This window comes from Lathyrus oleraceus, chromosome 7 (genome assembly GCF_024323335.1).
Source record: "Lathyrus oleraceus cultivar Zhongwan6 chromosome 7, CAAS_Psat_ZW6_1.0, whole genome shotgun sequence".
NCBI classification, from domain to species: domain Eukaryota; kingdom Viridiplantae; phylum Streptophyta; class Magnoliopsida; order Fabales; family Fabaceae; genus Lathyrus; species Lathyrus oleraceus.
In genome coordinates, this window is record NC_066585.1 from 40,541,877 (window position 1) to 40,554,226 (window position 12,350).

Consider the following 12,350-nt stretch of genomic DNA (forward strand, 5'->3'; position numbering starts at 1 on the left):
TCTAAAAAAATATGATTTGTTACTTTCAAATTTAAATTTAAATCTCCATTTAAATTTGATTTGATCTTCCATGATTGCTAAACAAATCAACCATACATTGCTCAACAAATTGCAACAAATCTAATTTAAAAATAATCAGAATTTGGGTACCAAACAACATCCATATGGCCAGCTGTCAAGGTCAGCTGTCGAACAGCACACATGCTAGAATATCGTATTCCATATATTGCACCAGAACATTCAATAAAAATTTGGCAGACTCTTTAAAGAATAAATTTCGTCTTCTATTTTAGTTGTTAATAATTTGATCTTTTAAAGGGGGCCATAAAAATGTATCTGATATTGGCTAAGGATCTTGCTTGGAATTTGATAGGAGTCAAGATTTCTAAGCCTTTAGATTTTGATTCGAGGGATTGAGTTAGAAATTTCACTATTTGCTTTCCTTAATCTTTCTTGTCTCTTGTTACCCTCTTCTCCTCTTTTTGTAATAAGGATTGAACATTCCTAATACTCAACTTCAATACAATTCGCTTGTGACTCAGAAGTTTTTTTCCATTAATTTATTAGGATCCTTATAAGTTTACACATTTATTATGTATCTTTTACTTGATATTTATTCTTTTGAGTTGATGTATTCATTGCATTATCATTTTTCATAAATTCAGTTTTAATCTACTTTTGATTGCAAAGATTATAAAGCATTTGAAAGAAAAACATTTTTTTGTGTTAGATGTATATCAAGCTTTTTTTCTTTTCAAAAATATTTATTTAAAAATGATTTTTAAAATAAAACTAGAATAGTTATAATTTTATTAACTTTAAAACTACCATTTCTAATGAAAAGAAAAAACAAACATATAATTTTTATGATATTTTATGTTTATATTAACTTTTTAAAGGTTATTACAGAAAGAAGTCCAAATAATACTCTTAATACACATCAAAAATAATATATTCAAAATACTATTCTTTGATGATAATGAAAAGTTGTATGATCAACTGGATTGTGAGTTGTGTGACTAGTTTTGTAACTCAAAAGAATGAGTTTGTATCTCTACGCGAGAATATATAATCTAGCATATAAATAAATAAATAAATAAATAAATTCCCCTAGATTCTATTTAAAAACTAAAGAAAAGCAAAAGTTTATGAGAAGTTTGATTTTTAAGTGATGCGTATATCATTTGATGATCTTTATTTTTATTTTTATATTAACTTTTTCAATATTATGACCATTGACTCGTCGGTCATTGGGTTTAATTTCTTTAAAATAAAAATTCCTTAAAAAAAAACTTTAAAACCAATCATATTGGTAGGTCCCTAGCAAAAACACCATGAGAAAGATACTCTTTGCATAACAACCACCACATGGAGAGTCCGACCCTATATTCTTGTTGTCCAATTATTTTATTTATTTACAAATGTTTAGTGTCCGTTTAAATATGACAACTCCAAAGGTTCTTTCTCGTATATATCTTGTATAATCCCCATATTTATATACTCCTACAAATTAGTTACATCTCATAAACAGAATAATTTTAAATAAAAAAGTACAACCAGAGTTTTCCAGGTACTTTCACTTATAATCTAATATCCCATGTTAACATATTTCAGGCTCCATAATCATTGTATGAATCATAGCACCCAATCTAACTAACTAGCATAATCTAAATCAACTATAGTAGTATATTTTAGATTTCTAATGATAAAATAAAACAAACAACTGTTTCCCAAGGTTTGCCCTAGATCATAAGACTAGACTATCTAGAGAGAAATTCTATGTGTATCTTTTTCATAAAATTCTATATTTATTGATTTATTTTCTTTTGCGTTGTCCCAAGAAATTCAGTTCAAAATTCAAGGTGATTAAATTGGTCAAAGGCAGCTTTTGAACCCTTAGAAATGATGAGTTCGGAAAAGGCCCATAACCTTGAAGCTTCAATTGAGTTGGATCCCAATTTGGAACTGGAGGCTTCGTTGCAGTCAATAAAGTACTTGCCTGACACATTGATGAGCCTTGGATGAGTTGACACATAACATGTTGTTGCAGCTGCCTACAGTGTTTAATTAGAGCTCAATATAAAAGACTCAACAACACTAAAAGTTATAATGTGAAAAAAAAAACTACTAGTACTATATAGGACATGCATAATAGAGAACATTGAATTTAAATTTACTACTAGTATTAGTATATTTAGTTACCTGGGGAAGGGTCTTTAAGAGCTTGGAAGCCAGAAAGAAAACTAAATCTGCAATTTGATTTGAAAACTTTTTCTATCATATCATTAAAGATTATACAGAAATAACAAACACACAACAATCTGAGCTCCTATAACTACAACCTAAAACAAGGTTATATATTGTTCCAACAAACCTGTAAGAAAACCATCACGTTCTCTGGTGAGTCTGGTTCTCACAACTCCAGGATGAAGGCAGTTCACAGTCACGTTGGCATCCATTTGCTGCATAAATTTAATACCCCAAATTATTACTGTATTCATATGAGTTCATCATATAATAAAACAAATATGATATACAAACAAATTTCACTTTTGAATATGGATAGGATCGATGTAGATCATATATCAAAGATGGATATTGCATGTTACTTAGTGGTGGATAAAATAAATAAAAAAATGAATATTCATAGTGAAGGATTGAGTTATTTTATGTTACCTTGAGTCTGGTAGCAAGCTCTGTAGTGTGTAAAACGTTGGCGAGTTTTGAAAGACTATAAGCACGTGTAGCATCGAAATGGCTGGGGAACATCACACAACACAAACATATCTCAGTCAAACCAATTAAACTACAATATCCAAACTACCATATATTTTACTGATTTTTGAATCTTCAAAGTTTCCAAGAGAAATGCATGATAGTAATAAACAAGATTTTAAATAATGATCGCGATTTTGATCGGTACAGGAGTTATAATACTAATCATCAAATCATAATTTTATTATAAAAATGGTGAATATCATTGCTCCATCATTTTGTTATTCCTTTCATTGACATGAACAATAATGAAATATAGATCATTAAATTATTTAACTGAAAGAAAAAAAATCTGTAAAATAATTTCTCACCTTTTGTTGTGGCTTATAAGAGCCAAATAGGAGATGACGTCATCCGTAAACCATTTGTGTATGGCGGAAGTTACGTTCACTATCCTCCCTTGTATCCCGGTCTTCTCTGCCGTTTCAACCATCGTCTTCATCAACAACTTCGTTAACAGAAAATGACCTAAATTCATAAAATTGAACAATTAAAACAAAAACAAAATCAATAATCAAATATATAATTATATACTAATTTGTTGTGATTTGATCATACTTACCTAGATAATTAGTGGCGAAGGTCATTTCAACTCCATCTTCTGAGATCGCGTGCTTTTCTGCAAACTTTCCAGCATTGTTTCTAAACAATAATCAACGATCAAACATGCAAATTAAAATTCAGATTCAAATTAATATTTAAATTCAAAGCAATATGCATGTATGAAATGCGAGTGCATATACATACATGAGGAGATTGAGAGGGAAACCGAGAGAGTGAAAGCGAGTAACGAAATTCGCAACGGAGTTGAGAGAACTGAGATCGAGTTTCATAACGATAATCTCCGCTTCAGGACATTCCGTTACGATTCTATCTCTCGTTTCCTCCGCGTTTTTCATGCTACGCGCCGGTAGAATCACTCTCGCACCACGCGAAGCCAACACACGCGCTGTTTCCGCTCCGATTCCAGACGTACCACCGGTGATGATGGCGGTTATGGAACGAAGCTCGCCGCGGGCTTCGGTGACTTGTTCGGCGGTGGATTTGGATCCGAATCCGCTTGGACCGGGCCAACCGATCAGGTATTTAATCGTTTCGAGCATTTCGTGAAATCTGAAGCAATAGTGATTTTGGCTATGGTTTTGGTGAATCGTTAAAGGTGATATTGATTGAATAAATAATGAATGTTGTGAGTTGGATCGTTCTATTCGTTGTGAGAAAAGGTAGTTATCTTTTAGAGTGTGTCAGGATTCTGAGATGCTGCGCAATTCGGCTCTGCGTGCATTAATCAATCTTAAAGTACAGTGCATGCAAGAAAGAAGAGAACAGAAGCAGAATGAGAGAGAAAGAAAAGAAAAAGGGAAAGTAATGAAGAGAGAGAGAGAGAGAGAGGATCTTCAGTTTTCAGCAGCGTGCGTGATAACAAAACTGCGCATAACTGATTGTTTAAAAGCTATACGAATCAGAAAAAAAGTGTTCTAGCTAAATTCCTTATTTATTTATTTTATACAAAAACTCTTATATAAAAACAGTTCGACATAGATTTAACACTTACTAGTTGGTAAGTTTTTCTATTTAAATCATTTATGTTATTTTAGCTCAAATTTTCCTCATTTATCAATCAAATTCAACCACTTAATTGGTAAATTTTGATTAATATAGTTTAATGTAGTGAAATTACTATATATTTTAATTGATAATTTAATTAATCATTTAAATAATATTATAGAAATAATTGAGTTACAAATACATAAAAATTTATTCCTTATATTCTTAATCAATTTAAATAATTTTTATATGTATAATATAATTCTCTCATTTTATTTGAGTTTGAACCGATTATATATAAAAAAACTAACTTATATAAGATTTATAATATCAATAAATATAAAATTAATGAAAACATTTAAAATTGAATACTTTTAATTTAAATTATACTGTACTGGAAAGTGATGTGGTGGTAAACCTTGTAATAAAGACAAACAATAAATGAAAATTAAACTCTATTACATCACTATATTAATGATAATTGAAAAAGTGGTCCTTCCATGGTCAGTTTCTGGGGAGGGTGGTAACTGCAAATAAAAACAGAAATAATCAACAATAGCAAGAAAAACCTATTAAAAAGAACAATAGAAAAAGAAAAAAAAAAGTTGCATTGAAGAACCTACATACTTGTGACACATACTATCGTAGTAGATATGATTAGCAATATTTAGAACAATGTTTAATAGCTTTAAATATTTGATCTACTAATACTTTAATTGCGTTTCGCTTTTCTCAGTGTATATATCTGCGTGCCAGGGAAAACACCAGCTTTTATTTCAAATTCTTGGCACTATCTTTGCCTCGATGATTATCTGGTTCTACTATTACAATTAATTAATTATTTTAAGATAATCTAGCTAAAAAGAGAACGAATATAGAGTGTTAGTCACTTTTTTCACGATCAATGACAGGTTCAGAGATTTCACACTCTGATGATCAGTTTGACTCTTACATGTACGGTGCATATTTAATTAATCATTTCTTCACTTTGATTCGTAGTCAATGGTTAAAAATGCACATAAGAGCCTAAACAAATTGTACTAACAGCAAAATTTTCTGTAAATGTAACTTTTCTTATTTAAATAAAGGTGTGCAAACAAAAAAAAAGTTTAAGATGTATTGCTCATAGTATATTATTAATAATATATTCCATGTAAATAAATTTTATTTTTTAATCTAATTATTCAATAAGTAAATGAATGTGAAAGGATAGGAAGAAGGTCAATGACGAGTATCGATGCATATGGAGGAGTATAAATAAATGAATATGAATTGTCAAAGCTACTAGGAGTACTACTAGTACTTACTTAGGATTAGGAGAAATCACCCTCTCACGTGAGGATTGAGAATTCATTCACCAGTGAGTGTAGTTTGAGACTTAAGAGAGAGAGTCACTAAAAAGAACGGTCAATCCTCGAATCTAGCGACCATATTCTAGGGATGCTAAACCTACCTCCTAAATCAATATTTAAACTTTTGTTCGATTAATTCTAAATTTGAACTTTGACTTATTATTTCTCCGGTCTAATTCATAATAAAAAAAAATATAACTTTTACGTTTATTAAAAATATAATAAAATGTATTTAATTTTTTTAAATTTATGTAAAAGAAGTAATATAATTATATTTTATTTTTAATTAAATTGTTATCCATTAACAATATTAAATAATTAATATAGAATAGTTTTAGAATAAAAATATTAAATGTGCATAAATTTATTAATATTTATTTATATTTACGATCAAAACTTTAGAAATTTTTTGTTTATAAATAACATCTAAAGGAGTATATGTTAATGGTCATATAATTAAGGATAATACTTGTACTCTAGAGTCTAGAGGCACACGATTAATAAATTCATAATTAAAAAATTTATATTAAAAAAGTAGTAAAGAAATTAATTATAAGTTTTTGATAAGATTAATACACAATTTTTATAAAAATAATTATATTTAATTTTTAACTTGTGTTCCAAGATATAAATATGTTTACTCTCTCCTTTTCTATAAGCTATTTTTACAATTCTCATGCTTATTAAAAAATATAATAATTGTTAATAAAATAATTGTTGTTATTTAAAAGAGAAATTGTGAAGGATTATATAAAATGTTAAATGTAACTCAAATTTAACTTGTTTAGTCTCAATTTCATTTGATATGCATTTGAGTTTGAACTAATGAATATAAATTAAAAGTTAGTTACAATTAGGGATGACAATTTAGCCGATATCTATTCAATATCCGTAAAAAATATCCACAACGGATAGGATAAAAATCCGCAAAATAGGCTCGGGCATAGGCACGGATAAATACTCACTAAGATAAATGGGTATGGATACAAGTATCTTAGTATCCAATTCGCCTTAGACCCGCGCAAAATATATTTACATATTATCATTAAATTACTATATAAAGATGATTGTCTATCAATTTTTTTAATAAAAAAAATACCATTATAAAGTACCACACATTTTAATATATAAATGTTTGTTTATTTTATAATTCAACAATAAAATCTTTGAATTTTTGTTAAATATTGTAAAAAACTTTAAAATATTTGATATTTCATAATTGGTCGATTTATTTTTACTACAAATGCGAGTAACGAGTACGAGTATGAGTACTTAGTTACCCACAGGGTACGGGTACAGACACTGACGCCCAAAACTCAGGTATGAGGACGGATATTATAGTACCCTACCCAAACCCTACCCATTGCTATCCCTAGTTACAATTAAAAAACAGAAATCAATTTTGTTGAGATTGATTTTGTTACAGTTAGCTATGTTATTTTTCCTCTATCTTTTTATGCAATTCTTTCAATCTCCATCAACTTCTCTCTTCTTGTGCATCAATGGGGTTTCATTGTTAACTCCAACAATTGGTATCCAGAGTTCCGATTTGATTCATAAGAAAACACGAGTGTACGTAAGGTGTGTGATTGATTATGTTCCTCAAATTTACATTGAATTGAAGATCGAAATCGAAGAGAATCACAATCTTGATTCTCAGGGATTAGGAAACACGAGTGTTGGTGAGAATTTAGCGATTTTCATAAGAACGAAGATGAACGGAAGAAATGGTAACTTGAATATAAAAATTCCACTATTCAACGGAAAGAATTGGAGTCGGTGGTCGATTTAGATGTTTGTGTTGTTTGGCGCTCAAGATGTGCTTGAGCTTATCAATGATGGTTACATGCCGGTGAAGCTATGCGAAATATACCTGAACGCATCGCATGCTCAAAGATATAACAGAGTCACCATCGAACTTTATTTATTCCCGAAGAAAAGGGAAAACATCGATAAAACTCAAGGGAAGAGAAAATGGGTAAGGAAGTCGGTTATGCAAGGGAAAGGTATTAGCATCCCTCGCATCTTTTGTACTCATCGGAAACCATTTTGCTTGTTCTTTGCAAGAACGAGTGTTACTATCTAAAGATTACTCGCGAAAAGAGAAAAAATGTTTTAATAATTAAAGTGCTCGCCAAGGATTGGAGCCCACGTGCCTACGTATCCTTATGGTGCAATAAGAAAATCAGAGCTCCATAGTTCGTGTAGAAAATACAGATGCGTTAATTGTTTTTCGTGAATAGTATTAATGTCCGCGTTCTACAGTCAACTTTCTTGTATGCTCGAGCATGAGAGCTTTAAGTGTTTGTTTGTTTGTGATAGAATGGATGCGCTTGGATCACATGTAGCAGTTAAACATTACTTGTATTCTCACACATGGAGGCTTAAGCTTCTTTCACGGTAGAACGGAAGTAACACGTCCTTTCTGAAAAGGTTTGAAAAGAAAATGATGCCCAAAGGCAAAAATGAGTTTGATGAGTTGAATTTGCTTTTATTCTGAAAAGAAAGTCCTGATTTGAATATTACTAAAGTCTATGAATGAAGATGAATACTATAAGCAACTGGGTCATTCGCCCCGTACCCAAAGATATTCAGAATGAGGATATGAATGCTCCCTCTCACCCCTTCTCCATTGTTTAAGGCTTTTGGCGTACAATTCTAATTGTACTGTTAATTGTTTTTGAGTTTATTCACAAAAATGGTTTTAGTCTTACTAAAACATAGAAAATAAAGGGGAAAAGAAACCCTAGAAGGTTGAAAGCTTGATCTTCAGTATGCATCCCACATCTTTGTAGAAAGACTTGTCACTTATTCGATTTAAATTGCACCGAAGTCTATGAATATAGGTGAATACGATGAGCAACTGGGTCATTCATCACGTACCCACAGATATTCAGAATAAGGATAGGAATGCTCCCTCTCACCCCTTCTCTACTACTTAAGGCTCATGACGTGCAATTTGCATCATAACTGACGAGTGTTGAAGTTAAACCTTCTTACTGCTTCTTGTGATGAAATTTTGCTTTGAAGAAAGAGGCTTGACAATCATTTGTTTCAAATTATACTAAAGTATATGAATAGAGGTGAATACGATGATCAATTGGGTCATTCGTCTCGTACCCAAAGATATTTCAAAATGAGGATAGGAATGCTCCCTCTCACCCCTTCTCTATTGCTTAAGGCTCATGGCACACAACTTGAATCATGATTGACAAGTGTTGATACACCTTTGTTGTGCTTGAACAATAGTCCAATATGTATGCAATGTCTGACTTGTATTGAATGTGAAGTTTTGAACTTAAATCTAAGTCTTGAGCTTCTTGAGATTCAGTGCAGTTTGAACACAAGGGACTTGCCCCATCAAGTGATCAAGGGTCTCTTGATCACTTGAATAGGCTTAGGGAATTAGCACAGTTCAAAGGATTTAATTGATCAAAGAAAACTTTGATCAACTAAATCAGTCGGGGAGAAAATTAGTTGAAAATTCATGCACAGAAATACAAACTAGAAAAACCCCAGGGATTAAATTATAAATGCCTAAGTCTAAGGGAACATGCCATGGATAAAGTGCAATATAATCAGAAAAATCAACACCAAAATTCTATCAAGAACAAATGATTTAACGGATCAGTTAAACCAAAAACTTATGATCAATGTTAATTCTAATCAACTAAAATTCTAAATCAAGAACTCAAAACATGAATTAAAAATATAACACATGGAAAAATTAAGAAAATCAAATCAAATCAAGTAAGCAACAATTATCATGCAATTATCAATCTAAACCTAATCATGTAAACTAGGTTAAATCATATTTTCTATTCATTTTCAATTAATAAAAAATTAACATATATTAATTAATTCTAATTAACTAATAATGTAAAAAACTAATTGAATTCCATCAATTAATTTATATTAACCACATGCATCAATTATTAAAAGAAGATAGCAAAAAAAAAGAATAAAAAAAGGAAATAAAATGAAAAAAAGCCAAACATAGGATTTTGATCAGCAACACAGTGGTGCAACAAGGGTGTGTGAAAGTGTTGTGGGATGCAATACTGAAAAGTATGGGCCCAAAGATGCATAAAGGCCCAATGCACGTGTGAGAGAGGGGCTCAGATGGCAACGTATACATCACGTGTTCCATGTTTTCTCATGCTCAGGTCAAAAGTTCAAACCAAATCAAGCTCCCTCCATCTGAATGTTTTCTCCGCCACACCGAAGGTCGCCTCCGATGGTGGAGGAACCTCAATAACCTAAATTAATACATAATCATCTCCGATTCTATGTCTTGAGTCCAAATATCAACATGAAGTAGTCCAATTTCTCCCTAAAAGTCTGAATCGAAGCATACAAATGAAGAACCCTAAAAACCTAATCTAAAATTAGATCGTTCTCCCTCGGAATCAAAGGCATAGGGGTTAGGGCTTTGATTCCCCTAACCTCACTCTACATACGGGTAACCTCTACAAAGTGAAACGATGAAGAAAAAGATAAAGAATCACTGGAGCAACACTAGAATCAAGTACAAAATATCTTTGCAAATCTCGAATCCTCTTCTTCTTCCTGATTCTTCTCTTCTTCTTCTTAAACTTTGTGAATTGTGGTGATTGTGTGAATTCGTGAGGAGCATAGAAAGAGTGATGATGATTTTGATGAATTGAGTTGCTCTGAGATTGATGAGGCTAAGCTCTACTTTATTGAAGATTCAATGTGAAGCTTTAATGGAGTATTTATAAGGAGCTTTAGGTGAGCGTGAAGAGAAAGGTTCGAAAGGTGGTGAAGAGTGAATCTCAAAAATCTGAAAAAATGGTGAATGAATCATAACTCTCTGAAGAGTGAATCGTGCATTGAATTTATAATATGGAGTTTAACTGATCAATCTAAGAGAGTTAGATGAGTGGAGTGAAAAGTTTTTTAGGTGAATTAACGAAGTTAGTTTTTCAGTTATATTCAGTTAATTAGTTAGTTGGATTTGGATGAGGTTAGTTATTGAATCAGTTAATTAGTGAATCAGTTAAATGAGTTAATGTGAAAAAAAGAAAGTGAAATCTGAGTGGATTTAATTTCATCTGAGTCTATTAAATGGTATTTTTCAATTATGGAATAATGGAAATTAGCTTAAGTTATTAATTCATGTCTAGTAAAATGTGAAGTTGCTATTATTGAATTCAAATGGAATGTTAAGTGGAGGTTTTGTGTTAGCATGGACTTTGAACTCTTGTTGAAATGCTAGGTTGCAATTATTTGCTATTTCTGTTAAATGAAAATGTTCATTGTTAATTATTAATATCAAGTGGCTGTTAGGTTAATTATTGACTGTAAATGTTTTGGTTCTGACTTGCTGATGTGCATTTTTGTATTTGTTGCTTGATGTTGGATAATGATTGTCTTGCTATAATGTATGTTGCTGCAGGAATTGTTGTATTGAATTGGTCTACTAATGTGAATGAGAGTTGTTGTGTTATGCATGTTACAGGTGAATGGTTGCTGCATATTTTTCCTTGCTCATGTTGGTGCAGGCTTGGAAGGTTGTGGCTAGTGGTTTTCAAGTTGGATAGGTCAACTACATATTTATTCATGACTTGGTGTGCTATTGTTGGATTTGTTGTAGATGTTTTTTACTTGGCTTATGTATGTGGATTGGACTATGGTTTTATGTGCTAGGTTTGTGGTTAGGTTGGGTAGGTCAAGTTGGCTTGGTCATGTGGTCATGGTTGTAATGGTAGAATGTTATATGTGGTGTAGGCTGTTTGGATTTGTAATGTGGTTTCTATGTCCATGTCTAGAATGATTGGAAAATGAATATGTAATTAGGTTTTGGTTATGTATTGCACTATAATGGTTTGGAATGGACATGTATTGCAATGGCTTACGAACATGGTTTATGTATTGCAATGGCTTGTGTATTGGTTTGAAATGAACGTGTATTGAGAATGAACATGGTGTGAAATTAGATTTTGAAATGGACACTGCCTTAAGGTTTTTGGATTGCTTAGTGTTTTATGTAGGTGATGGATAACAAATAACAAGAACATTGGGGATTTAGGGATGGAAGTTGACTTTGGTCAATAGTTGACCAAAAGTCAACTTATGCAAAAATGGTATAAATCTTGTAATTTTTTCCTCAATGTAAACTGGACAATGTACTAATGAGTGGAATGTATTTCTTTGGTTAAAAAGTTCTAATGATACAATGGACCAATAAGATTCACTTGACCATCTTCCACATTCAATGAAACCAATTGAAAATAAAAGATTGGTATGAATGAATGACATTGAAATCTAATGACCATGTCATGACTTGACTAACTAGACAATGAGTTCTTGCACATTAAAATGAACCTTGACACACAATGAGACCAATGAATGAAACTTAGACCAAATGATGACCAAGAAAACCAATGGATGAAGTGATTTAGATCATATGAGACCAATGATAATATACTATGAAATATGAATGTAAGCATGTCTCTAGACCAGTCACAAGGCACCATGGGCTGGGGTTTAGCTAGGTCAAAGCCCAAAGTCAAACAATAACTAAAGCCTCAAACCAAGTGAGTAATTAACACAAGCAAATCACTAATTCTTTGAGCCAAGCTAGGGTTTTCATACCCCTCAAACTAAACCACAAGATTCACAATCCTCAAGATCAAGAATTAGGGTTTAGCA

At 31.5% G+C, this 12,350-nt stretch overlaps 1 protein-coding gene across 2 annotated transcripts; it reads right to left on the reverse strand.

The window, feature by feature from the left end:
• Positions 1-1,514: 1,514 nt before the first annotated feature.
• Positions 1,515-4,259, reverse strand: LOC127106387 (short-chain dehydrogenase TIC 32, chloroplastic). 2 transcript variants are annotated; one of them, XM_051043684.1, is made up of 7 exons: positions 3,523-4,259; positions 3,338-3,417; positions 3,087-3,243; positions 2,677-2,758; positions 2,375-2,462; positions 2,203-2,249; positions 1,515-1,999 (listed from the first exon to the last, which is right to left on the reverse strand). In XM_051043684.1, exons 1-7 carry the CDS (start codon positions 3,876-3,878, stop codon positions 1,817-1,819), a joined length of 993 nt encoding a protein of 330 aa, XP_050899641.1. In that variant the 5' UTR covers positions 3,879-4,259; the 3' UTR covers positions 1,515-1,816. The 2 variants fall into 2 exon arrangements, with proteins under 2 accessions (XP_050899641.1, XP_050899640.1); XM_051043683.1 differs by having other exon boundaries at positions 1,515-2,054; positions 3,523-4,258.
• Between the last annotated feature and the right edge of the window lie 8,091 nt (positions 4,260-12,350).